We start from the raw sequence: 23,917 nt of genomic DNA on the forward strand, positions 1-23,917 counted from the left end.
CGAGCGGGCAACTAACGGTGCAGTGAGGACACGCCTTACCTGGGTATCTTGGGTTGCTGGTCCAACGAGCCCCGGAGTTGTATTCTGTGCACTCCGCCAAGGCCTGGGTCCCGTGTAACGCGGGATGCTGATTCCCCGTTCTAGGTTCTGCTCTACAATTACTCGAGGATCCTACTGGCCTCCGTCGGGTTAATCGTCCGAATTCCTTGGCCTCTGGGCTTTTAGTGTTGTTCTAGATACTTTTGAAATCCTGGACTTCTCCGATTAGCCAGACCCTAATAGGCCATTTCCTTTTAACCCCTTGCATTCCAGCAGGATCCCATTTTCAAAGGACTTTGCATAGGAATCTCCAGCCTTGAATTGCCTCGTAGGAATGTGAAAACTCCTCAAATGGTTTAAGTAGAGGGAGTCTGTGCATAACAACAGAAGTCGTACTAAGGAGATGGAAGAACACTTTACTTTGTAAAGTGCTCCTGAATTATCTTATTGACCATCATTATGCGGAAGGATAGGTTTTCATTTTACCCTTTTGACCACAGAGGAAATTAAACTCTAACTAGTGAGGTGACTTGCTACAGTTCAACCCCACCCCCTCTACGAAAAGCCAGGCCCTTATGGCCAGTCAAGTGGCTGAAAACTTGAGGGCTGAGCATCTGGCCCACTGACAGATGTTTTGTTTGGCTAGTATGATGTTTTCCAAAATTATGGATTAGTTGCCACATTTTAAAAATCTGTCTTTTTGACTTCTCTCTAAAAAGTCAGAAGTTTTGCTCATTTTGAGCCTCTCTTTTCACGTGACAGTTACTTCTGAGTAACATCTGTCCATCCAGGGTAGGCGCTGTCTCCACTTAGCTGCTTGAATGATTTTCATTAGCTGCTTGGCCTCTATATTTAAATTATCTTCCCCCTATACTTGCCATGCCCCAGTCTCCGTCCCCTCCCCATTATCACGTAACCTCTCTACAAATGTATTTAAAATGACAAGTGTGAAGACCCTGTAAATATGTGAAAACAGGAATAAAGAACATGTTAGCTAAGATGACACAGGAGACAACATCCATACTGACTACAATATTAAAACTCTCATCTATTGCTAGTACAAGTGTAAATCGCTACAAATCACTTTGGAAGACTCTTTGGCGGTGTCTACTAAAGCCGAAACTGGGAATGCACTGTGAATCCGAAATTTCACAGAAATGTGTACAAAATACTTGTTCTAGAATATTCATGGCAGCACTAATTGTAATAGCCAAAAAACTGGGAACTACCCAAAATGCCCATCAACCATAGCAAGGGTAGATAAAATGTTATATGCTGACAATGGTACATTATGCAGCAATGAGAATGAATAATCTACAATTACACGCAGCAAGATAGATGAATCTCACAAGGCTTTCCATTTATATAAAGTTCAAAAATGGGCAGAACTAATCTGTGCTGTTAGAAGTAAGGATAGTGGTTATCCTAGGGTAAGGATAGTTATCGGAAGGCAGCCTGAGGGGGCTTCTGGGGGCCTGTTCCTGTTCTGTTCTTGAGCTGGATGCTGAATACACGATATACAGGTATCTTTAGTTGCCACATTTGAGCCGTTCTCTTTTGATAGTGATAGTACACTTTTCTGTGGCATGTTGACTTCAATAAAAACCTTTAAAATATTTAGTTATATATGTATATATAACATTTATAAACAAATATGTATTGTGTATTATATATAAATAATATGTGTATATATTTTATTTATATATATATATATATATATATATATATATATATACTCAAATGTTTATTGGGTATTATTTTCGTATAAATTCATGGATGAACCTGCCAGGAAGTGTGGAGTCCTAATCACTGGACTGCTAGGGAATTCCCAAGAGCAACCTTTTAAAGATGGAAATGATGTGCTTCCCTGGTTAAGAGTCCGCCTGCCAATGCAGGGGACACGGTTCGATCCCTGGTCTGGGAAGATCCCACATGCTGCGGAGCAACAAAGCCCGTGCGCCACAACTACTGAGCCTGTGCTCTGGAGCCCGTACTCCGCAACAAGAGAAGCCACCACAATGAGAAGCGTACGCGCAGCAATGAAGACCCAATGCAGCCAATAAATTTCAGAAATAAATAATTTTTAAAAAATAAAATAGAAAAATAAAGATGGAAATGAGACCCAGGGAAGCTAAGTTGTTTTAACTGCAGATAGTTTAAAAAACAGAAATGTAGCCAAAGACTCTGTCTCCTAGTCAGGACTCTTCGTCCGCTCCTCTGTCACCTTGCCAGCTACTGACATCCTTTAATCCAGTTACAGGTGGGGAAGCTGAGGCCAGAAACCTAAGCCAGAGGTCCAGGCATTCACCATGGTCCGGAGCAAACCAGGGCAACTGCTAGAACGTGAGCTCCCTGAAGGCAGGGCCGCTGTGTCGCAGCTCCTTGAGCCCAGCCCAGCACACAGTAGGAGCCTGGCAAGTGTATGCAGAGTGCGTGAGTGAAGGAAGGCTTGCCATTGCTAACGTAAGAAAGGCTGCGGGAGGGAAGAAAAAAAGCCTCAAGTTTCAAACAGGGAAATGGGTCTGGTTTCCATCCTCTGGCAGGGGGTGGTAGAGCCGGGTGCTGTGAGAACCATGTCACTTTTTATTCACATGGGGCCCAGGCAGGAAAGAATCAAAACCCAGTTTGAGAACTTGAGAGTCGCCCTGGGGCTCTGTGGTTTGGAAACTGTAGGGTCAACTTGAAGGCTGCAGTGTGTCACTATTTCCATTACACATTTTCCAGGGTCCCCACTTGGCTGGTAAACTTGGAGCAGATTCTTCTGTCCAGGGGGATGGGAGCAGAGGCCCAGAGAGGTAGGATTTTGGAAAGCTCCCGGTTGGCAACAGGAAGCCCTGCTTGCCCCAGACTGGCTGGATAAGAAGTTCTTGATTACTTGTGCTATTGGGCGGGGGGTGTTAGTAGCACAACCCCCTGCCCCCATAATCCCCAGCAGTTTCAGGTAACCTGTGAGACACATTATACTGCTCCTCCCTGCCACAGGGATGTTGTTTGAAGCAGATTTTTTGGAATAGGTAATGCAAGTAGTATAGAAGGAAGAGTAAGATGACTCCCCCCAGTGTTTCCCAGAGCCCAGCTAGCTTTTTCTTGTGTATTTAATGCTGGATTTCAAGTTAAGGTCAATTTACTTGCAAATGAAGGGTAGGTGAAGTATGCTTAGGAATTAGGGGTGGGGGGAAGGGTATGGGAGATGAAGAGACCTCCTCTGGTACCACCCACAAACAAGGACTTTTGGACACGCTCAGAACACAGTCGGGGGGAGGGATGAATTGGGAGACTGGGACTGACATATATACACTATTGATACTATGTATAAAATACATAACTAATGAGAACCTACTGTGTAGCACAGGGAACTCTACTCAGTGCTCTCTGGTGACCTAAATGGGCAGGAAATCCAAAAAAGAGGGGATATGTGTATACTTATAGCCGATTCACTTTGCTGTACAGTAGAAACTAACACAACATTGTAAAGCAACCATACACCAATAAAAATTAAAAAAAAAAAAACACAGTGCGCTGGCTCAGGACCTACCCTGCCTTGGTGAGAGGCAGTGCGGTGGGTGTGCAGTCCTCGAGTGTCTGGAAGCCCTGGGTTCAGAGGTCTGCTCTGCCCAGCTGTGTGCTTTCATTTATGTGTATTTCTAAGATGGTGTGAGAATGTGATGAAATGTACAGGAAATCACATTGTCATATGTTAATTTTTCATTGTAAAGTGGTCTATAGTGGTTATCATTTTTTTCTTTTTCTTTTTTTTGGCCACACCATGCAGCATGCAGGATCTTAGTTCCCCGACCAGGGATCGACCCCAGGCCCTTGGCAGTGAGAGCACGGAGTCCTAACCACTGGACCACCAGGGAATTCCCTGTACTGGTTATCATTATTGGCTGGGTAGTGCAGCCATTTACCTGCTGTGTGATATGGCTGTTACTTAACCTCTCTCAGCCTCGGTTTCCTCATCTATAAAATGGGGATAATGATATCTACCAGTTGGGGCTGTTGTGAAGATTAATTATATGAAGTACCCTAAATCTTGTAGGCTCTCAAGACATTAGTTCCCTCCCATAGTGCGCTTTGGGTAATTTGGGTATTCAAAAGCACCCAACACAAGAACTTCAGCAAAACGTTTCAACTCCTCTGGAGCAACCATTTGTTAGTACAGGGGCCTATACTGGTATCTTCTGCAGCTCAAGATTATTCCTTCACGAGACATGATTCTGTGTCAGCATCGCTACAGTCTGATTCAGCCTTCCAATTGCTATTATTATCCACACCCTCTTAGAATCTTTAAAGATATGTGAGCAGTCCCTCCAGAATGATTAGTGGGTACCAAAGGCACTGTCCTGGCCCAAGCCTGTGGCTCTTGAGGCTGTCCTTGGACAAATACTGCGAGGTCCTTGGAACCCAGTGCCTGTTTTTAGAAGGAGAGGGGGTGTCCCACCCTCCCCACCCCAGGCACCCTGTAGAGGCTGCCTCAGCCTAGCCACATCATCTGGAAACTTCCACTGCCTCTGCCTGTTCCTGCTACCCCCTCTTTGCCCCTCAGGTCCCCCAGATACTACTATATGGCCCAATGTTTTCTCCCCTGTGATTACCCCAGCCCTTCAGCCTGGGTCCTTCCCATTCCAACCCCAACTCAGAGCATCCTCTGTTCCTTGTCCAGTTCATTCATCATTGTCGCCTCATTCACAGCACTCCTTAGCTCAAGGCAAAAGCTGCACGTCCCTCACCTCCCCCCTCTTGTCACTCAGCTCCCTCAGGCTATATATAGCACAGCTGTGTCTTAGATTGTGTACAGCCTCAAGTCCAAGTCCCCCTCCCCTACCCATTCCCTTCCCCCCACACAATAAGGAGAACAAGCCTGAAGCTTCCAGTTAGGCAGGGAAGCCCCTCCAACAAGGAGGAGGTGGGGTTGGAGAGGGATGAGAGTGTGCTGAATTCAGGACCACCCAGAACATGGGAACCTTCCCATCTGTTGTCAGGGACTTTCCACTTCTCCCCCAGCCTGTTACCCATCCCTGCCACTTGCTCATTCTGGAGGAAGAGAAGCAGGCAGTGTGCAGGGGAATTCTAACAATCATCTTATTTAACCCTTACAACGATCCTATAGGTAGATGCTACCTCCATTTTACAGGTGGTGACACACACTCAAAAGAGGCTGAGTGGCATAAGTCCAGGTATTCAGAGAGTGGTTGGTCAAGCAGCTGACCCCCCGTCTGACTCTGGCCTGCACTCTGGATCCATTAAGTCTGTCTGCATCATTCAATTAGACCCCTCTAATAGAATTTCTATTAGTGTGACCTGATCTGGAAGAGGTTTATTAAGCAAATTACTAATGTAGAAAGGCTTAAATCAAAGTAATTATTAAAGACTTGGCATGTTAAACAAAAGTGTTATCATAATTTTATCTTATCTGTTTACTAAAACAGGACTCTACAGAAATCTGGTCCTTGAAGTTTTAATTACTGTGTGTTCTCAGAGGTTCTTGAAATAAAAAGCAATTTTGTTTCTTCTATTTCAAGACTTTCCCCCCACTTTACAGTCATTCTCCTGTTAGTCCAGAGTAGTGAGATTTGACTTTAGGAATGGTTAGAAATCTGGTCCTTTTTTCTCTGTCACTTTCTGTGACCTTGAGCAAGATGTTTAACTCAAGCCTCAGTTTTTCATCTTTGAAATAGGAATAAAAATAATAGTACCTACCACATACCTAATAGAATAATAGTTGTGACGATTAAATAAAATAACCTACTTAAAGCAATTAGCACATTTCTAGGCTCACAGGTGCTCAGAAGATCATAGCAACTATTATTTTCTTGGTTCTGGGCTGAGATGCTGTGGGAGCATCGACATCATCTCAACGGGGAGAAGTTGAACTTCGCTCTCCATAGCTTGGCCTCCATTCTCTAAAGGGCTTGGAGTTGGTCCTGATTCTTGCACTGTCTCATCCAGACATTTCCATCCTCCCACTTGTGGCCTAGAGCATTGATCTCTGGAGAATTCAGGCCACTGCTGGGACCAGGAGAGGCAGCGCAGGAGTACGTGTGAATGACTGGGAGGAGAGTTCCCATGGACGCTGGGGATATGCGGAGGCCCTGGGGAGATGCTGTGACCCTGGGTCTCTCCCTGAAGCAGTGAGGGCTCGCTCGGGAGAGAAAAGAGAGACGTCAGCTGCTGGACACATTTCCAGTGCTGAAAAGCCCCTTTAGGACAGACACACGGGCTAGGAGAGGAACAAAGGCATGGGATGGAGTGGGACTCTCCACAGTGCATCCGATCTTTCTCCATTTCTTAGCAAGAAGCTACTTTGGAGCCAGCCAGACCTAGGTTCAGATCGTGACACTGCCATTTACTAGCTGTGTACTCGTGGATAATTCATTTAGCCTCTCAGAAGCTCAGTTCCTGGTCTATGAACAAGCTGCTACTTACTGTGTAGAATAGTGGAAAGGTCTGAAATATAAATACTTGAAATAGAATAGGTGCTAATGCCGGTCGTTGTCATCTCTGTATCCTGAGTGAGTGTCACCCCACAGGCAGTATGAAGGGGTCTGGAGATGTGAGGGAAGTCCCAGTTTCAAACTCCTGGACAAATCTCTTTGGCCCAGAAAACATCCTTGGAGGGATCAAGACCAAGACCAGACAGCCCGTCTCTCACAATTAAGGCACAATTAAGGCAGTACAACTTGCGGGAGAACCCAGGATCTCTACCCATCCTTGCCTCTATATTCCCATCTCAGTTCTCCAAATCAAGTCTGTCTCTGATCCAGCCACTTACGTCCAGAGGAATGAAAAGACTGAATTGAGGTAAGGGCTCCCCTCCATCTGATCTTTCATTACTTTCCAGTGCTTGGAGCTCCAGCCTGGAACTCAGCAGATGGGGGGGTTAAGATTGATGCCCTGTCCTATCTCCTCCCCTCTCCATTCCTGACTTCAAAGTCTCCATAAAGCCAGACACTGCTTCCCTGCCCCCATAGTTACAGCTCCATCATCAGCTCTTGGCCGATTCAAAACAGCAGACGCTGAGCCCTGGCTGGGCTGCTTGCACTCCACTTTCTAGCCGTCTCGTAGGGTAAGCACCGGTGTGCTGAGGACCTGTGAGGCCAGCAGTCTTTGCTCCTCCAGGAGAGGAGAGGCAACTAGGAATAGAAGTCGCCTCAAGCAGGGACTTTGTCTCGTGGTTAGACTTAGAAGGCAACCGGCAGGCAGAACCCCTGGTCTAAGGACCAGGACTCTGGGACTCCATCTAGTTTTTGATCAGAGCAGACATTTACAGGGTTAGCAGTTAGAGCCATAGGGGTTCCAGCGCAGGGATAAGGCAGGGGGTTGGTACCTGCAAAGAACCTGTCAAGAGATGGACTTAGAGACAGGGGAACAGCTCAGGGACCAGAATTTGTTCCATTAGCCTTAACATCCAAAATCTACACACAAAATTATACACAGATCCATGCCTAATCGTTTCAATCTCTGGCTCTGGTGATTCGGTAGCCGGTGCTGTAACACTGGGATGGCTCTGGCTGCCTGGGGCCAGATCTTCTTCTGCAGCTCCATCAGGGACAACCATCACAGACTCAAGGCCAGTGGGGGACCCAAGGTTAAAGGCCTGTTCCTCCCACCCTCATCTGTGGATTTTTCCAGCTGCTTTTCTTGGCTCAAGGATCACACCCGGAGGGACACAGATGGTAGAGGGGGAGGCAGAGAAAACAGTGAAGCTGGAATGATCTGGACAAGAGGCAGATGTTGGGAGGAAGAGACCGAGAAATGGCTCCAGCCGTCTGAGACAGGACACCCAGGACATCTTTTTAAGTAGTGTCTGTGTTGGGCATGGTAAGAGAGGTCTCAGCAGTCCACTCCTTCCCTCCCACCGTTGACTGGGAATTGGAGTTCTTCCTGCCTCCTTCTAGGACTGCTTTGAAGCCTAGGAGCCCCAGCTGCTAACATCTGGGGGCAGGATCATGTCTGCTAACAAAGGCTGGTGGGCATCACCTGAGGGTGAGGACAGCATGTCTGAGAAGTTCCTGAGGAAGACCAGGGAGTCTCTGCTGGTGCCTATAGGTGAGTCGGAGACGAAGGAATGGGAGGCGAGGAGGGGGCCTTCTCTCAGAGAGCATGTCTCCTAGTCTTTTCAAAGAATGAAGCACAGAACTCAAGTGGTCCTACCCATCAAATAATCAACAGCTAGAAGAGAAGTGAACCGACAGCAAAGGTGCCGAGGGGCTAAGGGACACATCCTGACGATGAAACGAAGGAGTCTGGATGGCTGGAGGTGGCAGCCAACAAAGCGCATGGGATACCAACACCAGCGTCAGGATGGGCAGAGCAGTTTGGGGTCCCCCAGGGCTCCCTTCCCCCTGGCCCTGGGAGGTTAGAACAGCTGTGGGGGCCGGCAGCAGTTGGAGAAGAGCTAAGGGGGCTGGGAGAGTCATGATGATGGGCTGTTTGTACAGGGAGGAGGGGAGTCATTGGAGGGAAGCACTTTGTAAATATCTGAGAAGAAACAACTCAATGTTCTAATGACAGCCTCTCCTCGCCCCACAGCAGCAGCAGGAAGGCAGCTGATGGTCCAGGTGCCCAGCCTGCCTAGTGAGGTGTCTCTTCACCAGGAGAGCGATGTCCTCGGTGACTGAGGTCCGAGGGGTCGCGTTCTCTGCCCGCGTAGGCTTAGGAGGCTGCGTGGTGGTGGCAGCGTACAGGATTTACTGGCTGAAGCCTCGTGGTTCCACCAGGATGGCCACACACCTGATTCACACCCGAGTGGCAGCACAGGCCTGTGCTGTGGGTGTGACCACGCTGGGTGAGTAGCTGGTGGGGTCACGGGAGAATGAGGGCAAAACTGGTTAGGCAAAATCTGGCTGTGAGTCCTGACAGTTAAGGGACCATGAGTTCAGTCCCTGTTCCCTACACCAGGCTCCACAGCAAGTCCTTGAGGCCCTCATACCGAGACAGTTTCAGGGTTCCCTGTTTAATTTCCTATGTTCCAGGGGAAGATGCACAGTCTGTTTTGTTTGTCCTAGAAACGAGAAAATCCATGCAGCAGAACCTATGCTGAATTTCTTTTCCTCTCTGGATCAAAAGGCAGACAGCTACTTACTAGCTGTGCGACAGTGGACAAATCTTTCTCTCAGTTTCCCCACGTGCGATATGATGATAACCACCCCAGCTTGCCTCCCTCATGTACTGCCGTGAGGTTTCTCAGACAGATAATATACGTGAAAGTATTTTGTCAAGTGTTAAATGGGCTGTTTCCCCAGGCTGTGCAGCCAGGTGTTTGTAGCAGCTGTTGTGACCTAGGGCGGAAAGATAAGCAGCAAAGCTGGACTCTCAAGGGGATAGCTACTGTTGGACCCCCAGGACTCTGGAACACCTGAGAGAGCCAGAGGATGGGTGGAGGGTGCGATGTCATGGGGCCTTTTCCCTTCTCCCTCACACAGGTGCTGTGTACACGATGTACAGAGACTACGTCAAGAGAACCACGCAGGATGCTGGGGAGAAGTGGGACTCCTACAGGCCTGGGGCAGTCAGACCTCTTCGATCAACCCCTGGTATGCACCTAATAAAGGAGTTTGAGGCAAATCAAGTCTCTTCTTCACGTAGACGAGAGCAGAATAAGGGACTGGTAGTGGCTGGTAGGAGGACTTAGAGCCAAGGGCTGGAAATCGGAGTTCTGGCACCAGCTCCAGGGCAAGGAGAATCCTCAGGGGCAGAGGAGGAGGTGCAGCCCTCTGATCCCAGAGACCCAACAACTCCCAAGCCCCCTCAGGTGCCATCCACCAGGAATGGGAGCTGGGGACGGTAAAGAGGCCCCAGTGCTCATGGGAACACTGAGTGAAGAGGCAGGCGTTCCTCCCCCAACAGGCCGCCTCCCTGGGGACCAGGCAGGAAGAAGGCTGCAGCTGGGAGCAGAGTCAGTGCGGCCTCATGGGAGACAACACAGATCCAGAACCCAAGTGCCAGGATGAGCCTGTGCTGGAGGGAAGGGGGCGGAGCGGTGGGGATGAAAAGAACGGAGCAAGGCAGAGGTCAGAATGTTCTGTTCATTTATAAACCATGTCTAAGGTCAAACTGTTATACAAAAAAAATAAAATAAAATAAAAATCCACGTAAATCCTGAGGACAGGGCCCCCTTGGGCTTCAACACTTTCATCCCCTTCTCGTTCCCTGGGCCCAAGATCCTCTCTGTTCTCTGGGAATGGAGCCAGGCAGAGGCCACGGGAGGAACCAGGAAGCCAAATGCTCCTCCGTCTGGGTTGGAGGCTTGGAGGCTCTGGGCTTGTTAAGGGCGGCCACAGCAGTCCCAGACACGCTCTGACAGCACGGAGTCCGAGCCCCACCAGGTCCTAGCTCCGAAGTCCAGGATGCAGCCCCGCGCAGGCAGTAGGAGCCGCCAGGTGTCCGGGCGCTCACATGGGGTAATTGAGCACAACATCCTGCTTGGCGAGCTCCAGCAACATAGGATCATCGAAGAACTTGCTGATGCTGACGTCTTCACTCAGGCCCTGCAGAGTGGGGCAAATGCAAGGATGAGCCCTGCGTGACCGAGCTGTGCTTGAGTGCGGGGAGCGGGTGGGGGTCAAGTGTCGGCTGAGCTGCTTCGGGAGCCCTGCCTTTAGGGTACTGTCCCAGGGCAGGGGAAGGCGCTCCCTTCCCAGGCACGCGGCCCCGGGTCTGATTGCCTGAAGCCTATACAGATCATGACTCTCCACGCTGTGCTGTGAAATGCTTTCAGTCTTTGGGAGAAGGCTCCAAAAGCAAGAAATGAAGAGAGATCCAACTCCTGGCAAGACCCTTGTGGGTGGAGGGAAGGCCGTGGGTCTGAGGGACACGTACCTTCCTACGACGGGTTTTGATCATGAATTCTCGGGCCAGGTGGGGCGCTGGCTGCGGCTCCAAGGGACGGATGACGATGCTCTTGTCCAGAGGATCACCGGGTACGATCTGAAAGGCAGAGTGGTTTCATCAGATGGTCCAGGCCGACCTCCCAGAGCATCCGGCCTAGAAGCAGGGCCCTTATCTAGGATGCTGGCGATCCCCCTTGGGGCCTGGAGAGGAACAGGTCAGCGGGGATGGCCCTGCAGAGGGGGGGACCAGCCTGCGTTGTTTCCTTACCTGCCAGTGGTGGAAGACAGACAAGGAAAAGGCCTGCCCCTGCGTGTGAGTCCGCAGATCGGTCTCAAAGCCAAAAGAGTCGATGGCGGGGATGAAAGCTTTGATGGTGTAGAGAGGGGAGCCGGGGATGGGTGCATCCTGAGTCACATGCCCCCTGAGACAGAAAAGCAAAGGCTGAGTCCCCAGTCCTGAAGAGGCCGAAAGCAGAGAAGTAGCGTACCCCCAAATGTTGACCATCAAAGAAAGAATAGCCACAAGCGCGCTACGGAGGGCAGAAACGGCTCTTGGCATAGTTCCCTGTGGAAGTCAAAGGGGCAGCAACCTCTGGGCAACAGCACAACACTGACGAGACAAGGACCTGTAGACATGCCCACCACGGACACACCCAAGGAATACTTGCCGCAGGAGCTCTCTGAGGGGGAAGCCCAAGGAGAAATCTCAAATTATAATCTGTGGTAAGGCTGGGGATTGCCTCATTCCTTCCCTACTTCCTTCTAAAAACCTTGGTTTCAGAAGTGGAGAGTGTGGGGTCCAGTCCCTCCTCCTCCACAGCGAGGTTCCCTCTTGCTGGGCAGCTTGCTCGCTGCCCCCTCCCTTACGTGCCTGGGCGGCTCACCTGCGCCTGGCCAGGACAGTATAAACAGCAGAAACACAATCTGCGGGGGCCTGGACCTCTACGAAGTAGTAGGGCTCCATCAGACGAGGGGTGGCCTGCAAGAGAGCCAGAAGGAAGGGTTCCTCAGCTTGGGGAAGGCTGGGGACCAAGAACCCAGGTAAAGAGAAGGCTGGGGGACAGTAGCCTCGAGGCCCCACTTAATACCCTGCGGCAGGACAGCCCTACTCGCTCACCATGAGGAAGGCAGAGTAGACGACTCTTCTGGCCGTGGGGATGATTTGGCCCCCGCCCCGGTGCAGGGGCTCCTGGGCAACGACTGCATCCAGGATCTTAAACTTGACATTTCGAATCACTGGAAAGGAGAAGGGGGAGCTGACCGCTGAGTGGTTCTGGTCCTAGTCAAGGGCGCACGGGCAGAGCAGCAGGGAGCCTCCTGCAGCACTGCAGCTATCTTGTAGATATGGTACAGAATCAGCCTGCAGACGCGCGTTCTAATAGCATATGCGGAGGTGTGAAGGGAAGCATATGTTCTCAGAGTTGGTTTCAGGCCACGTTCAGACAGCATAACGTGTCCCTAGAAGTTTATGTGTTTCTTTTCCAGATATTTAATTATTTTGGGATGTAGAATAAGTTCTAGGAATTGCACATTTGTCCCTACTAAGTCCAGTCCTGGTCTATAAACCACTCCAATCCCATCTCCCCGATACCCTTCCTGAAACACATTCCAGAAATGAGGAGCAAATGTCAATCTAGACGTGACTTCCATTTCTAAGATGTACCAAGCAGTAGCACCAGAATAGGGAAGGAGAAGGGAGGAAGCTGGCCCAGGACATGGGAAGGCCCTGTGGGCCCCAAGCTGCTTCTTCTGCTGGGTCCCAAAGATGAGCCCATCCCACCTCATACACCCAGATGCAAGGATCCTAGAGGCCTGGGGTGGCAAAGGCAGAGGCGCTGGTGGACTTACACTCATCACAGAGGGGCCCCTCCCTGGTTCCCCACTGGAAACCTTGAACGATGCTGTCCTTCACCGAGCCGAGAAGAGCCTTGTCCACCTGCACAAAACATGAGGGCCCCTTAGCAGTGACCCTGGCAACAGCCGAAGAGTTTAGAGGGAGAAGAAGGTAGGTACACCAGTAAAAGAATACTCTTCTTCACCAGAAGATACAAAATACTTTCGGGAAAAATAAGAACACTTTGTAGTTTCTTCCACTCAAGAGCTAAGAGAAGGCCACAGGGCTTCCATTAGTTCTTCTGTACCTCAGAGGGCAGGGTATCATCCACCAGGATGTTGGGGCCGGTGGCATCAGGGCCGAAAGCCCAGATGGAACGGGCAGCCAGCAGATCCCAATCGTACTTGGTCTGGAAGAACTCTCCCAGCTTCTTCCTGGGGGAGGAGGAGAAAATGGTCATGTCAGACAGCTCTGTGCTTGCCGGTTCCTGAGGCCACAGAGCCTGCTTTTCTGGAAGACAGTCGCCTCAGCCTACCTACACTGTGCCAGGACAGTGGAGACAAAATCAATTCCTAGAGGGAGGGATGTGTCGTGCTAGAGACTCATCAGGTAAGCTGTTCGGCCCTGGAATCAGAGCCACATTCTCACCTGTTCCACGTGATCTGGACCACCTCGTTCTCTATGTCCTCAGCGAGACCCTTCTCAAGAGGCTCAGCAATCATGGTGATCTTGTTCCTAGTCAGAAAGGAAATGGGTAATGAGGAGGGTCAGCAGGTTGACCCTCTAGTCAGAAAGGAAGTGGGTTCTGAGCAGGGTCAGAAGGGTTGTTCCTAAGAAAGGGTGACAAAGGAAAGAGCTAAGGCAGTGACATCAGTGAAAGCCACAGGAGCAGAGTAGAGCAAAAAGGGCTCATCTTCTTACATTTGAATCTATCACTCTTTAAAAAAGTAAAATTTGGGGCATTTTTTAAAAAAGCTTTAAACAGTGTTAGTTATTAAACGGTGAAACGGTAGAGTTGCTGCTAGGGAAAATTTTAAGATGGTCATGTTATACAGAGAGAAAAAGTGGCAATTACGAAACCACTGGGAGTAACTAAGGCAAAGAATTCCACAGCCTCATGTCCAAAGGCACAATGAGAGGGCTGGGGTAAAACTCAAGTACCCTAAGCACCCTCATCCCAAGACTTAGGGGCCTCTATCTGTGTGAGTCCCAGGGTCACTATGACCCCCAGCTTACTTCTTATTGGGAGTTTCAGCAAAGCACTTGAGGGAGGATGTTTCCACGACCGTCTCACAAAACGTGACAACGGGGTCAGCCACCTTAGAAACAAAATAAACTGTTAGGCAAGGTCTAACTGTTGGGAGGACAACCTTCTGCCAGAGGGGATTCCAAGGTTCCCCTGACACTACCTCTGCAAGAACCCGTCTTTTTTTTTTTTTGCGGTACGCGGGCCTCTCACTGTTGCGGCCTCTCCCGTTGCGGAGCACAGGCTCCGGACGCGCGGGCTCAGCGGCCATGGCTCACGGGCGCAGCCGCTCCGCGGCATGGGGGATCTTCCCGGACCGGGGCACGAACCCGTGTCCCCTGCCTCGGCAGGCGGACTCTCAACCACTGCGCCACCAGGGAAGCCCAGAGAACCCGTCTTGATCAGTGTTAGTGACAAGTACCGTAGCAGCCTGAGGCTAAACGTCTGCACCTAAACTAAGAAGCCTGGAAAACTTAGTGTAGTGCATGATTTATATTCCTGAGCCAAGAGTAAGTGGAGATCAGTTTAGGGCCTACATTATAGTCTCCCAAGGTATCTTCCAACAACCATATAGCCGTCCCACCAGCATTCACTGAACACCGTGGGTCTGTCAGAGCTCTGCCTCGACAGACTGACTGGCGAGCGCCTGTTCCATCCTCAGCCCATGACCTCGGGGCAGCACAGCTCCTCCCAGAAGCCCCCACACGGCCTACTCCCGGAAAAACGCAGCGTCTTCTACAGCACCAGCCCTGGGCTAAGAGGGGCACTTGAGGGCACTCACTCCCACGACGACCACCCATGGCCCTGGAGAAAATATGTCTGTCCACTGAGACCAAGGCTGTGCAACGGGCAGTTTAACTGAGGGGCTACATTAAGACCTCACCACAAGTCCAGAAGAGCCAGTCCCCACGCTCTCCTCGAAACCATCCACTCTGAGCCCTAATCACCACAGATGGCTTGGCTGTGCAACCATTTTCTTAACAAAAGATCAAGAATAACTTTGGCTTGGGAGGCTTGACTCTGAACGTTTGACACTGAGAATAATCCCCACAGAAGGAGGCAAACCGGATTTCCAATCCTTCCCACACAGGGAGCAACAGGTCATGCTTTTCCCACGCAGATCTCCTCCCCTGGACCACCCTTCTCCCCTTGGGCCTTCCTGGGGACTCAAGGGTTTGGCTGCTTGTAAAATCAGCCTGGAGCTGTGAGCCAAGCTCCTGGCCAAGCAGGCGCCAAAGAAGGGAGCGGCTGCTTTACCTTGATGTCTATCTCCGAGTACATCTTCCGCAAATCGTGCATCACACAGTCCAGGTAGAGCTCCCCAGTACCCAGGATCACGTGCTCACCAGATTCTTCCACCTGAAACACAAGGACCCTGGTGGTCACAGCCTGGACTCTCTTGTGGCAGCAATAGCAGACAGAGACAGCATCAAGGCTAGAACCCAGGAGGAGGTGCCCAAGCCCACTATCAGAAAAGCCACTGGTTGGTTCCAGCCTCTTCAGGAAGGATCAGTGGGGAGCAGTGACCTATGAGTCAGTCCTCAAGACACCCGGACCACTGAGCACAGTGCTACTGGGTGTGAGGTCACGGACTGAATTAACATCTTAGCCATTTAGGGAAAACCCTGCTCTGTCTGTGGATATAAGCTGACCCTGTAGCCCTGGCCAACTCCTCAGAAAGCTATGCTGGCAGGCTGTGTGTTTTCTGGAAAATCAATTCAAAGTGTACTTTCCAGGAATCACCTTTCCTATCTAAAGACGCTTGTGTAAGATGCACACACACGTGCATACAGGCCCATACACACAAACAGGGGTCTTGTACTGCCTTCAAATGACAATTAACAGACAGGGACCAGTTCCTGATGTAGGCTGCCGGAAGCAGCAGATCAGAACCACCCGATGGACAGGAAGCAGAGTGCGGCACAAGCACAGACCCCTCAGCCTGGGCACACAGGGCTCGGCAGAGACTGCTGCCTCGGGCCTACCTTGGTGGTGAGGGACGGATAGCTCTTGTTGACCTTGCGGAGGCCGTCCAGCATCTTGGGCAGCTCAGAGGGGTTGACTGGCTCCACAGCAATCTTGATAACAGATGTGGTGTTGAACTTCAAGGGCCGGAAAATCTGAGCCTGAGACCCAAAATGCAGAGCAGTGAGGACACCTGCCCTGAGCAGGCACAGACAGTGCAGAGGTCAGGGAGAAGCTGAGGACCCGCTGGGGAGCGGACTATCCCCCCCACCTGGAGCCAGGGCGCTGCTTGGAGGCAACCTGAAGGGCCATTTATTCCCACATATGTTGGCAGAACAAAAAGAGGAGGGAAAGAATAAAAGGATCCCTTCTAATTCCTAGCATTCAGTACAAGGAGAATCCAGCAGGGTCAGGTCTGGAAGGCTGAGCCCATGCTGAGGCCTGGCAGCAGGAAGCAGCAGTGACTCCGGGTTCATCCCCTGCGTGTTCTGCTGCTTGTTGCTCACGTGTGCTGCGGCTCCTTGTCACCCTCTAGCTTAAGCCAATCAGGTTGCCTCTTCCAAAACTCTACCTCCTCATTGCCTCGGGGTTCAGTTATGGTCGCGGTCTTCACAATTGGTTGATCGACACCTTCAATCAGAACCCAGTTGCCAGCAGGAACACGGTTCACTTCGATGTGGTACCTGGAGCAGCATCCAATAAGCAGCAATGGAACTTGGGCAGAGTATTCCAGAGTAGTTATTCATTCCATAAAAATTTACTGAGCACCTGCTCTGTGCCAGGCACTGAGCCAGGAGCAGGGTGAGCAAAACAGATACATTCTAGCAGGGGAGGGATGCAATAAACAATCAATCATATAGCCACACATATATGTGGTTACAAACTGATGCATGCCATGAAAGAAAAATGCAAGGTATAACATGAGGACAGAACAGGCAAATCTAATTCCAATTAGATGTTGGAAGTAAGCAAACCACTGCCCAAGGGATAGAATGTAAGGAGATGCCAAAAGCACCACGGAAGATACTGCAACTCTCCTAGCTCTTTAATTTTCTACTGCCTTCTAGAGAATGGGGTGAACTTGGAGGGAAAAGGGGCTGATGGCAAGGTGCAGCAGCCACCCTAGGAACAGGACAGCCTCGGTTCGGCTTTCTAGCTAAAACGCCAAACTGATGAACTGACGAGCAGCCCAGACACGCAAGCGAAGTTTAATTCTGCAGACTGGGATGCTACAAGGGATCCAGCAAGTCTTCATCTTAGTCAAAAAATAGTCAGTGGAGTTTGGGAAATAATTTCTTTGGAAGAAACATAAAGGTTATGATTTAAAGAACACAGAAGAGGAAGACAAGATTAAGATGAGTGAACATGGAAATCCTGCTACAAGAGTTTATACAAACCATCCAAAAGGCAAAGGCAGGGCTCTTGGCATTATCTCAACAGTAGCTGCCTTGTGACCCTAGCAACCTTGGATAGTAAGAACCAGAAGTCAACAGATCTGCTGAAGGAGTGTCCATCTTACCACCATCATAGGGGGGTAAGATAGGGCCAGGCAGCTACTGTGTTTCCAAGGAGGACCACCCCTTTCAGCTCGCTGGGGCAGTTCCAGTGCAGAGGCCCAGGCATGCCCCTAGGGGCCCTGGTTGGCAGTACCTGGCCACGGAGATCCAAAGGCGGCCCACGGTGCATATCTGGGAGTCTTCCTCATCCTCCAGGGTGTAGTTCTCTCCCAGTACCTTCACAGGCTGCCCAGCATGGATGGTGCCACTTAGCACCCGGCCAAAGGCATGAAACTGAACTCCATCATCTGTGCTGTACATCTTGGTAGTATGGCACATCAGGGGACCCTGGAGGTGGGGACAGGGTGTAGCCTCAACCACATAGACTCTCTGGGTAAGCACCACTGTCTCCACCTTCCTTGTTAGCAATGACGTGAGCTCCACGAGAAGGCAGCCCAGACCAAGAAGAAGATGTGGCAATCTCCTGGGACAATTCCAACCAAGGCCCACCCCTGCTTAGTTAATAGATGTCACAGGCATAGCAAAAAAAATCTTCCTTTTTCTTGGGGGGGATGAGGGCACTGGGAAAGAGAAGCAGGTTTAGGATGGTAGAATGGCACTTTTAACTTGCAAGATTATAAGACTAACTTGCCCCAAATTTCCTCCAAAGAAGTAACTCACAATTCTCAACTGGCTGTAACGTTTATGCCAAGAAACTAGATTGCCTAAGGAATGACTAGGAAAGGCTTTTTTAAAAGCCAGGACTGGGACTTTCCTGGCAGTCCAGTGGTTAAGACTCCGCACTTCCACTTCACGGGGCACGGGTACGATCCCTGGTCAGGGAACTAAGATCCCGTGTGCTGTGCGGCAATCAATCAATCAATCAATCAAAAATTAAAAGCCAGGACTGACAAGATCAGTTATCATTCGTTGAATCTTTACTACCTGTCAGGCACCATGCTAAACACAACCGTGACACTTGCTTAATATTACTTACTTCTCATAACTACCACATACAAATTATTATCATCTCTTTATAGACCAAGACCCTTAGACTCAGAAAGCCTAAACAATGTTCTCAAGATCACACCAGCATTAGTGGTAACATCGGGCTTTGAATTCAGGTCATTCTGACTACGCCCACTGGGAGGGCCATGTAAGGATGGAAAAGAAGGCATTACTCCTGTGACTGGAAAACAGTATTTCCCATACAGTAGGGGACGGAAATCAGAGAACCGGGGGGCCACGTTCCCTTACATCAGGGTCACAGTCGCTCATGGCCTCCCCAAGGTCGGAATCCACACCTCCAGTGTAGGTGTGCTCGATCTTGGGCTTGGCGCCCACCTTTGGAGAGGGGATATGCTGCACACACATGTCCACAAAGCCTATGGAGGGAGAAGAGAAAGCCATTACTATACACTCTCATGGGGGAAGGGAGTGGGGAGTTCTGATCCACTCATGATGGTCAGAAAACTAACAGTGAGGGGACTGCTTTTCAGCTCTAAAAGCTATGGTCCTATGACTCTAGGCAGAAGTGATACCCTGTTTCCTGGGCATATGCTGCTAAGAGATTTGGAATCACACTGATGCCAGGGAAGAGCAAGAAGCAGGTCTAAGTGGTTCCTTGGAACTCAGGTGACAAAAACTTCAGCCAATAAGCCATACAAGAGAGAACCTGCATTGGCACCTTGGGGTGCCTAGCATGTCTGCTTTTAGTTGGGGTCTCCTATGTCAGAATGATGACCAGCCCAGAATGAACCATTAAAATTATGCGCTTTAGGGATTCAGATACCTAATTCCTACCAGACTCGGAATCAAGAGGTTGCTGAGAGGGCCCTTAGCCATCACCTTTCCCACCTCCCTTATTTTACAGATGAGAAATTAGAGTGACAAAAGGATTGAGTGGCTGGCCCGGGATCACCCCATGGGACAGGGCCAGAGTAGGATTAAGACCCAGGTCTTTTCCCAACCAGTCTGGGGCTTGTTTTACTACAGCATCTGCCTTCTGCGTGACTAAAATATGAGAAAGAGAAGCTTGGGGGAAAGAGAGATTGGAGTCTATAACCCATCTCCCAAGTCCCAGCCTGGGGCTTTTCCCACTATTTTACCACACCCACGAGTCCACCTTCCTGACTGCCCTCTGGCAAAAATACCAGAACCTCAGAATCTGCTTCCCCATCCCCTTTACTTGCATGTTCCTCCTGGTAGGGAAATCTAATTGCTTTTGTTTTCCCAAGATAGAATTCTTGGTACCATCCTCTAAGCAAAGCAGCGAGGAAGAAAGCCAGGTGCCCTGCATCCTGACCTGCAGTTTACTTAAAAGAGGCTCAGATCTCCAAACACCACTGTGGGGTAAGGAAAAGGTCCCCATGATACATGTGGAGGAAATGGTGATGACGACGAGCTCCTTACCTGTGAACTCGCCAAAGAATTTTTTGCAGACCAGCCTGAGCAGGGGGCGGATGTTCAGCTTCAGCTCCTCCTTGGTCAGGTGGATGCCAAGCTCATCCAGGGTCCTCGGGAGGCTGGTGTCCACATCACCCACGACCTGTGACAGAAACAGACACCATGTTAGCTCGAATGATAGCCCCAGTGTGGTGTTACAGAGGACAAGGGGGGCCAAAGGGCAGAAGGAAGGGTCACTGCACTGGGTTCTCTTCTACAGGGAGAGCTCTTGGCAAGGATATCAATTTGGTTTCAGGGAAATCTTTGGTACTTACACTTCAAACCAACAGTGGGTGTAGCAAGCTCAGTTAAATGCCCACACCAGCCAATAAACCTGGCCCTCTCAAACGGACTGTCAGTGCTGCCCCCTGGTGTCCAAAAAGCAGTATCTCACCTCACTCAGGAAATCCCTTACCCTTCCTTCCCTATTTAGAGATTTCTCAGATTTAGAGGATCACTGCACTGGAAGGAACCAAAAAAGGTCACCTAGCAGTCCATCGGCTGTCGGGATGGGGCCAAGCTAAACCATCCTCAGCAGACTCAAGGACTCTACGGAGACGGACTCTATAAATTTCTTCTTTAATTCATTCTGGTCTCACACAAGACACCAAGTATTTTCCAGCACTAATAAATTTTAATCGTGGTACTTTGTCTTGTTGCTATGTTTTACTATTTTGTCAGTGGAATGGCCACACACATTTTGTGTATGTGTGTGTGTTCACTGTGCACAGTGCTTATTAAACACTTGCATAAACACATAACATTCATAAAGTATAACTGTCTTGGGAGAAAGGTATGTATGAAAATTCCTGTATAACATTATTACCCTTTTAGATAGCACAAATTCATACAAATGCAATGTTATATTCTTTTCTTTGGAGCATCCCACATGTTTGTTTGTTTGTTTATTTATTAATTTTCATTGGCGTATAGCTGCTTGGAGCATCCCACATGTTTAACTACATCATTACCACTGTCTGATGCACCCTTTTCAATCTGACAAACATCACATACATACGTGCCCAGAATAGTCATTAGAATCAAGCTCATACAGCCATTCATTTAATGGCTACAAAATACTTCATTTTATGGGGTGTACCATAATTCATTTAATCAGATTCTCACCAATGAACAAGTATTTCCAGTTTTTTCCCCTTTTCCTGCTGGTATAAATAACATATATATATATATATTTAAATATATTTTTATATGTGTATAAAAGTAAAAACTAGAGGACGTTCATGTGAAACAATTATATCTAAGTTAAATACCCATCACTGAAACTATAATTTCTCAAGTGTCACATTCTTTCGAATAGTCAAAATCTTTGTACATTTCTCCAGGCTGTGCCTTTTCTTTTCTATCTTCCCCCTTTACTCTGATCTCAACAGCACTTAGAGGACTGTAGTGTTCTAGATCCAGAAGACTGGTGACCAACCTTCCTCATACTGAGTTAATACAAAACTGATCAGGTTCAGGGGCAGGGCGAAGACCAAGCTCACCAGCTCTTCCACCTTGCGCTTAGAAGGGCAGACCTGAGCCAGGGGCCTGACACACTCACCTGAGCGAGGATCTTATAGAGGGGCTCCAAGATAAACTCCACGAAGCTCCTCTGGGAGCTGCTGGTTGGGGCCTTTTTGGTGAACTTTCGCCTGAAGAGATCAAGAGTTATGGGAGACCCAGGAGGGAGAAGGCAGTGTCACCAACCCCAAGGGTGTATTTCCTAACTTCTGAATCTGGGCAAGGCCAAGCCTTGAGGGGAAGGAATGTGTGAGATCATACAATCTCCAAACAGAGACTCCTGAGAGGGCATAGGTTATGACGCTCATAAATGCCTGGGCTGAGCTGTGGAGACTTCAAGGGAAATGGCCTCTCACCGTGTTAGAGCTCATGAAGTCAGCTCACTTAGAGGAGAAAAGATGGTAGTTCACGTCTAATAAAAAAGTAGGTTTTAATCTTAGGAACTCTTTCTCTGTCTGTCTGCACTTACTGGGAAAATGGATCACGCCTCTAGAGAGTCACTTCCTGCACTCTACTTACGTCTTGGGGTTGAAGTAGATGTCACCCCAGAGTCTTTTAGCAAATTCCTGGTAGTTAATGTCACCTATAAGAGAAGCCGTACAATTATAGTCTACCTAGCAAAGTACTGTTTAAAATTGTTTCATGTGCCACAAGTGGTTTCTAGCTGAGGAATTCTTGCACCTTCCCCTCCAAGGTCCAGACATTTGCTTCTACCCAGGCAGGCAGACAAGGATACTGAGGCACAAGGGACACGACTGGTCCAAAGTCAACAAGGCGATGCTGGAGCCAAAATGAGCACTCAGGTAGCTCCATCTCCAGCAAGCCTGTGCCTGAGCTATGGACAAGGATACAGTTTATACCCTTTCCTTTGATGCAACAGGCTCAACTGCCTACATGCTATCCTCTGTGTGCACCTGTTACCGCCCCTTCCTGCAGCGGATCTTAGTAGTTCCTTCATTCCTTCCTGACCCACAGAAGCTCTACTCCGCTGCCAGTGTGGGCAACCTCCCAGCTGCAGCACCACGCTGGGGCTCCGACTAGCCCTCAGCCTCTAGAAGGCACACACCCAGCCCTCTGGAGAGAAAACACCAAAGCTAACCGTGGTGTCATCTTTTACCAATTGATATTTTTAGCTTGACTGCAACTGCTGATCCTCATCAGACTGAAGTAAGCAATCGTGGCTTTTAAAATTCAAGATCTTCTGAGTCCAGAGCTCCTCTAACATTCAGTTAGATCCCTGATATCACCAGCTGTCTCATGGATGTTTCTAACCCAGATGTCAGACTGCAATCTCTTTCTTGAGAAGCCATAGAGGAAATTCATCACCTTTTCCCTAAAGCCACGTTCTCTCAGACTTTTCGCTCCCTTTCAGTGAGGCCATCATCGGCACTACAACCAAGCTCAAAATCTCTGTTGCCCACTTGGTTAATTACCACGTTTCCCCTTCTTTCCCACGTTATTAGTTACTTTAACCCTCTCTCCTCTGTGAACCGCTGTTTCTTTTCCACACCTCTATTACTGCACTTAACGTACACTGTATTATAATCCCTGGAGTGAGCTGCCCGAGCACTCACAAGAACCAGGCCTAGTGCGTAACAGACGTTTAATACATGCTTACTCAAAGAATGAGTGAACACCTCTCCAATCCCCCTGCCCCCTTTCAACCTCAAAGATAACATCCAGCCAATAATCGCAATCCCGTATCTGCATATTGGCGAAAATGTCTAAATAAGTGTCCCTTCCCTCATCCTTTCCTCTCTGGCCTATCTTCCATCAGCTTTGCACATATCACCCCACCCCAATCTTTACTAGTTCCTAACTGCCTACAGGATAAAGTCTAAATTCCTTAACCTCGCATTCCAACCCTCCCCAATGTGGTCCCAACCCAGCCTCCCAGTAGTTTTACTTGAACTCTTCTCCTTGATGGAACAGTCCACTATTCCTGAACAGCCGCCCGTGGGCCAACACCACCTGCCTCCATGCCTCCCCTCCCAGCCCAGCGAGTCTGGACATCCTGGCTCCCCACTCTCCACCGTCAAAGCCCCATCTCCTTCACGCAGCCTCCCCTGGGCCTTTGGAGCTCTACCTGCCTACGGCAGCCACCAGGCACTAAGCCTACACCACCTTACACTGTCATTCATCACTGTGGGATTCTGTCTACCCACTGGATGAAGTTCCCAGGAGTCAGAGATTATTCATCATACCCTGTGTTCCTAGTAAGAAGACATGGTATCAATTTTGGCAGGATGATGTGATAAAAAAAGCACCGAAGTGGATTCTAGTCCCAACCCCATCAGTAAGTTCTGTGTCCCTGGGCACAGTTTTCCCACATGTAAAACAATGGGGAATGACTCAGTGATCTCTGATTCCTTCCAGTGCTGACTTTCTAGAAGTCCATACGTGGCTTTTCATAATGATGCTGGGGCTCACAGCTGGCTTCTTCGGAAACTAACAGTGGGTTCCAAGGGTGAGTAATAATCTCTCCTGAGGCTCAGAGCCATTTTCAGTCAGAAGCTGAACCGTCAATACATTATAATTA

General features: G+C 49.3%; 2 protein-coding genes across 7 annotated transcripts in view; one reads left to right on the plus strand and one right to left on the minus strand.

Moving 5' to 3' along the window:
• The first annotated feature begins 7,055 nt into the window (after positions 1-7,055).
• HIGD1B (HIG1 hypoxia inducible domain family member 1B) lies at positions 7,056-10,040 on the plus strand. Of its 6 annotated transcripts, none has more exons than XM_029211495.1 (4): positions 7,056-7,105; positions 7,672-8,827; positions 9,465-9,575; positions 9,889-10,040. In XM_029211495.1, exons 2-4 carry the CDS (start codon positions 8,644-8,646, stop codon positions 9,990-9,992), a joined length of 399 nt encoding a protein of 132 aa, XP_029067328.1. In that variant the 5' UTR covers positions 7,056-7,105; positions 7,672-8,643; the 3' UTR covers positions 9,993-10,040. The 6 variants fall into 6 exon arrangements, with proteins under 6 accessions (XP_029067328.1, XP_029067329.1, XP_029067331.1 ...); XM_029211496.1 differs by lacking the exon at positions 7,056-7,105 and having other exon boundaries at positions 7,519-8,397; positions 8,572-8,827; XM_029211498.1 differs by lacking the exon at positions 7,056-7,105 and having other exon boundaries at positions 7,519-8,239; positions 8,572-8,827.
• Positions 10,041-10,049: 9 nt separating this feature from the next.
• The window catches only part of EFTUD2 (elongation factor Tu GTP binding domain containing 2), a 32,915-nt gene continuing 19,047 nt past the window's right edge, over positions 10,050-23,917 (minus strand). The window contains exons 12-28 of the mRNA XM_029211493.1: positions 21,898-21,961; positions 21,419-21,509; positions 19,825-19,960; positions 18,670-18,797; positions 17,567-17,760; positions 16,488-16,599; positions 15,937-16,077; positions 15,209-15,310; positions 13,942-14,024; positions 13,354-13,440; positions 13,013-13,139; positions 12,720-12,807; positions 11,989-12,107; positions 11,756-11,850; positions 11,140-11,293; positions 10,861-10,968; positions 10,050-10,529 (exon numbers count right to left, since the gene is read on the minus strand). Of these exons, the coding sequence (XP_029067326.1) occupies positions 10,434-10,529; positions 10,861-10,968; positions 11,140-11,293; positions 11,756-11,850; positions 11,989-12,107; positions 12,720-12,807; positions 13,013-13,139; positions 13,354-13,440; positions 13,942-14,024; positions 15,209-15,310; positions 15,937-16,077; positions 16,488-16,599; positions 17,567-17,760; positions 18,670-18,797; positions 19,825-19,960; positions 21,419-21,509; positions 21,898-21,961 (1,925 nt within the window). The 3' untranslated portion in view covers positions 10,050-10,433. The remainder of the gene's footprint in view (positions 10,530-10,860; positions 10,969-11,139; positions 11,294-11,755; positions 11,851-11,988; positions 12,108-12,719; positions 12,808-13,012; positions 13,140-13,353; positions 13,441-13,941; positions 14,025-15,208; positions 15,311-15,936; positions 16,078-16,487; positions 16,600-17,566; positions 17,761-18,669; positions 18,798-19,824; positions 19,961-21,418; positions 21,510-21,897; positions 21,962-23,917) is intronic.

This window comes from Monodon monoceros, unplaced genomic scaffold (assembly GCF_005190385.1).
Source record: "Monodon monoceros isolate NGI ecotype Baffin Bay Population unplaced genomic scaffold, NGI_Narwhal_1 Super_Scaffold_9, whole genome shotgun sequence".
In the NCBI taxonomy this organism is placed as follows: domain Eukaryota; kingdom Metazoa; phylum Chordata; class Mammalia; order Artiodactyla; family Monodontidae; genus Monodon; species Monodon monoceros.

Coding starts and splice junctions, on each gene's coding strand:
- HIGD1B (XM_029211499.1), top strand. CDS start 7,989: ATGTCTGCTAACAAAGGCTGGTGGGCATCACCTGAGGGTGAGGACAGC. Junction 8,089..8,692: donor GTCTCTGCTGGTGCCTATAG/GTGAGTCGGAGA, acceptor CTGCCCGCGTAG/GCTTAGGAGGCTGCGTGGTG. Junction 8,828..9,464: donor TGTGGGTGTGACCACGCTGG/GTGAGTAGCTGG, acceptor TCCCTCACACAG/GTGCTGTGTACACGATGTAC.